General features: G+C 48.7%; 1 protein-coding gene across 1 annotated transcript in view; it reads right to left on the bottom strand.

Annotated features, from left to right (window-relative positions):
• CSMD2 (CUB and Sushi multiple domains 2) overlaps positions 1-4520 on the bottom strand; it is a 258061-nt gene that overhangs the window by 8232 nt on the left and 245309 nt on the right. Inside the window, exons 60-63 of the mRNA XM_033519645.1 lie at positions 3681-3792; positions 3058-3237; positions 1047-1112; positions 46-207 (exon numbers count right to left, since the gene is read on the bottom strand). Coding sequence (XP_033375536.1) covers positions 46-207; positions 1047-1112; positions 3058-3237; positions 3681-3792 — 520 coding nt within the window. The remainder of the gene's footprint in view (positions 1-45; positions 208-1046; positions 1113-3057; positions 3238-3680; positions 3793-4520) is intronic.

Raw genomic sequence — 4520 nt, forward strand, 5'->3', positions numbered from 1 at the left:
TGCCACCCCTCCCAGAGTGCCAATGCCACCCCTCCTGTCCCTCACCGGACACCTGGAGCTCCACCCCGCTGTGGTCGATCAAGGTGGCGTTGACCTTGCTGGTGCTGGGGTCGAAGCTGGTGACAGAGAGCATGGCTGGCTGCTTCTTCCCCAGGTACTCGTAGGAGCCTTTCCACAGGGAATTCCTCGCAAACACATCCGCAGGCACTGGAATTACAGCAATGGGAGACCCAAAAAAAGCCAGGAGTGTTTCCATTTTTCAGGGAAAGAAACAGAGCAGGATTTCTGCTCACTGACAAAAATGAAATTAATTTAAATTTATTTAGTTTTATTATAAATATATTAAATATATTATAATGATAGTATGTTATAAATATATTAACATTATGTATTATAGTATTTGTTATAAATGATATATTATATTAATTAACATATAGCTATTATAATATTTATTTTACACTATGTAAATATAGTTAAATATAAATATATAAATATCAAATAAATATAAATAATATATATATTACATATTAAATATATATTAATATTGATTATATACTAATATATTAATTATATATTAATAAATTAATATTATATTTTAATTATATTTAATATTTTTTTTAAATTGTATTTTAAATACCTTAAATCCCACCTGCTCTGTGGGTGCCATATTTTAAATATCTTAAATCCCACATGCTCATGTGTGCCATCACCATGGGTGAACACAAAGCCAAAAGCAGTGCCTTAAATTTGGCTGTTGTGACCAAAAATTCAAGGCAACTTTTAAAAATGAACCAACCCCCAAAAGAATTTAATTGGAAAAGTTAACTTAAAATAAAAAAGGTCAAGTGTACAAAATCCTGGAATGGGTGGAGTGCTCTGGGGAGGGTAGTGGGTGTCGAGGTCCTGTTCCCATAAGGATCCTGCTGGCTCTCCAGGGAACAGGATGGGGTGTGTGGCAGTTTCCAGAGCGCCCAGGAAGCCAGGAGGGTGGATGTGATGGGGTGCAGGGATGTATCCATGGGGATCAGCCCCCCATGGACCCCTACCTGAGACCTTGGCGAGCGGCGGCTCCCGCGCAGTGCCCACAGGCCTCCCGCTGGGACGGACATCGGCTGGCACAGAGGGGAAACTGGTGAATATTGAAAGCTCTGGCACTGTCCATCCTACAATTCCTGAGGCTGGAAAAGCCCTCCAAGGTCACGGAGTCCATGCTGTACCTGGTGCCCACCTTGTCGCCCAGCCCAGAGCACTGAGTGCCACATCTGGGCCTTCCTTGGCAACTCCAAACTGCTCTGGGCAGCCCCTGACAAGGCCTGGCCACCTTTCCATGCAGAAATTTTTGCTAAAATCCAACCTCAACTCCCCTGGCCCAGCCTGAGGCCGTTCCCTCTCCTCCTGTCCCTGTTCCCTGGCAGCAGAGCCCAAACCCCCTGGCTGTCCCCTCCTGCCAGGGACTTGTGCAGAGCCACAAGGGCCCCCTGAGCCTCCTTTGCTCCAGCCTGAGCCCCTTTCCCAGCTCCCTCAGGAATTCTCCAGCCCCTTCCCAGCTCCCTCAGGAATTCTCCAGCCCCTTCCCAGCTCCCTCAGGAATTCTCCAGCCCCTTCCCAGCTCCCTCAGCCCCTCCTGGGGCTCCAGCCCCTTCCCAGCTCCGTTCCCTGCCCTGGACACGCTCTGGCCCCTCCATGTCCCAAACAGAGGAGCCCAGAACTGGACACAGCACTCGAGGTGTCCCTCACCAGGACAGGGGACAATCCCTTCTTCCCTGCTCCTGCTGGGCCATCCCTTGTTGGGAAGGTAGAATTAGAAAGGAATTATAAATATGACTCTTTAGCCAGAAAGGCTAAGGAAGAAATACAAATGAAAGCACAGTTGAATAATTCAAAGAAACCGGGCTGGTATGCCAGAACACATTCTGTCCCCCAATAAAACTGAGACCCCTCTTCCAAGCCTGACAAGAGAAGGTCTGAAGGACCCTGAGATAACTAAAAATATGCAAAAGCAACGATTTCTATAGATTGCACACAAATGTTACTGTATTAGTATACTTAGAAAGACTGGTTAGTGAAGGAATAGAATATTCAATGTATAGATTATATAAGTGATTGTAAAAGAGAGCTCTCTCTCTCTTGCTACACTCTCTTGCTGCTCTCTTTCCTGCTCTTCTTTATCCCTTTTTTCCCCAGCTCTCTCACTTCTGTTCTGTTACTCTCTCTCTTGGCAATCTTAAGTCTTGAGCTCATGTATTCATATTTTACTCCCTTTAGTATTGTTCCCTCTGAGCCCGCTTTGAGCTCTATCTGCTGGCTCATAGCAGGCTCTGTCTCTCTCTCATGCCCTGAAATAAACTTCTAACATCTCACTCGACTACAGAGGTCTCTGCCGTGTTTCAGACTGCCCAGCACCCCAAAAGTGTCTCTGACACTCCTGATCCAGGCCAGGTGTCACTGGCCATGTGGGCACAGCTGGCTCACGTCCAGCTGCTGTCCCTCAGCACCCCCAGGTCCCTCTCTGCCTTTCAGCCCCTGTCCCCAGCCTGTCCTGCCTTTCCCTCTGCTCCAATCCCAAGGCTCCAGGAGAGACACAGGGCTCCACTTCAGTGGATCAGGATATGTTCCACATGCAAGACTGTAGCAGGTAAAATGTGGGGGAGATTTTTGACTTTTGCAGGTGCTTCTAGACCCAAAAACCTCCCCAGAACATCCCCAGGTGACTCATTAAGGAAAGACTGGAGGTGGCACTTGAGTGTTGGGTCACAGGTTGGACTTGATGACCTCAAAGGCCTTTTCCAACCTAATTCTGGGGTTCTGCTGTGGAGACCAGTGGTGGAGACCCTCCCACCAAGTGAAAATCAGGCTGGGCTATCCCATAGCTTTAAAGAGAAAAAAGTCATGGCTGAAAACGCCTCCCTCCTTCCTTGGAGTTCTGACCCCAGAACTGAACCTTGGGTTTATCTGTAGGTTAAAAACCACCTTTGAAGGAACTCAAGGCCCAGGATCTCTACAAGCTGAGACCCTGGGGAGGGTCTCAGAGCCCAGCTGGTCCTCCCAGCCCCTCACCCAGGCAGATGGGGGGTTTCCCTGTCCAGCTGCCGTCGGCTTTGCAGGTGCGGTGCTCGGAGCCCCCGGTGAGGTAGAAGCCGCTCTGGCAGGAGTAGATCAAGGTGTAGCCCAGGGAGGGCAGGTCCAGGGCACCCACGTTGGCATGGGACGGGGTCTCAGGCTGCTTGCAGTGGTGGGCTGGAGGGGACAGGGAAAACAGCTGAGAGAAACCACCTGTGGTTTCACAGGGAGGGCAAAAAGCGATACCCTGACATCAACAGGGGACTGCTGAGGAAACTCCTGGAAGAGTTTCTACACCACAGGGTAATTTTTCCCAGTTGGAGGAATTAATAAGGAGCTTCCCATGCTGGGTTTCTCTTCCTGGCTAAAGTTGAACCCGGCTCCAGCTTGATGAGCTGGAAAAACAGGATTGGCCACCCCTATTTTTAAGGGAAAAAAGGCAAAACCAAAGGGTACTCAAGCACCTCTGAGCTCAGAACTGAGTGCCAGGTGTGGGTGCAGACTGAAAACTGCCTTTGCAATCTCATATTCTCCCTAAAATCCAATACATTTCCTCCAAGAATCCATTTTCCAGGGCCTGGCTGTGGTTCCCAGCTCCCTGTGCCATTGCCAGGACTCACGGACGCAGTCGGGCTGGACGCCGCTCCAGGTCAGGTTGGGCAGGCAGGTCCTGGTGGTGGAGCCCTGCAGGAGATATCCCTTCTGGCACCTGAAGAGCAGGAGGCTTCCCACCTGTCCCAATGGAGACAATCACTCAGCTTCCCAGGGATTGCCAGGCCTTCATTCCACGTGCTTCCAAAGGGGCCATTCCCGTGTCCCCACCCCTCACAGGAGCAGCTCCACTCCCAGCCGAGCAAAAATCCCACTTATGGTGTCTCCAAATTAATTAAACCTAAAATTAATTCATTCAACCCCATGATTAAGGTAACTAATTAGCAGGAAAATGGAAGGACCCACTCTGGCATCCACTAGCACCCCAGCAGGGAATGGGTGGGAACTCCCCAGGGAGTCACTGTGGGATTTTTGTCCCCATTCCAATGATTTCCTGCTGGATGAGAGCTGGGATTAGCAAAAGCACCTGCAGGATTTGGCCTGAAAATTAACAGAAATCAATGTGAATTGCAGCAATTATTAATTAGCACTGTAATTAATTTCAGATACAATGCACTGCTAATTAATGCTATGCAAACCTACTTGGAGGGCTAGTGAAGCACATTGGGATGTCCTGTTCCCAGGAGGAGACAGGAATCCATGGGATAACACATGAATCCATGGGATGGCACATGAATCCATGAGAGGAGACATTAACTCATGGGAGGAGACAATAATCCATGGAAAGACACAAGAATCCATGGAAAAAGGACACATGAATCCATGAGAGGAGACATTAATGCATGAGGGGAGACATGAATCCAAGGGAGAACATGTGAATCCATGGGAGGACACATTAATCCATGGAA

The sequence above is a fragment of the Parus major genome, chromosome 23, assembly GCF_001522545.3.
Source record: "Parus major isolate Abel chromosome 23, Parus_major1.1, whole genome shotgun sequence".
NCBI classification, from domain to species: Eukaryota; Metazoa; Chordata; class Aves; order Passeriformes; family Paridae; genus Parus; species Parus major.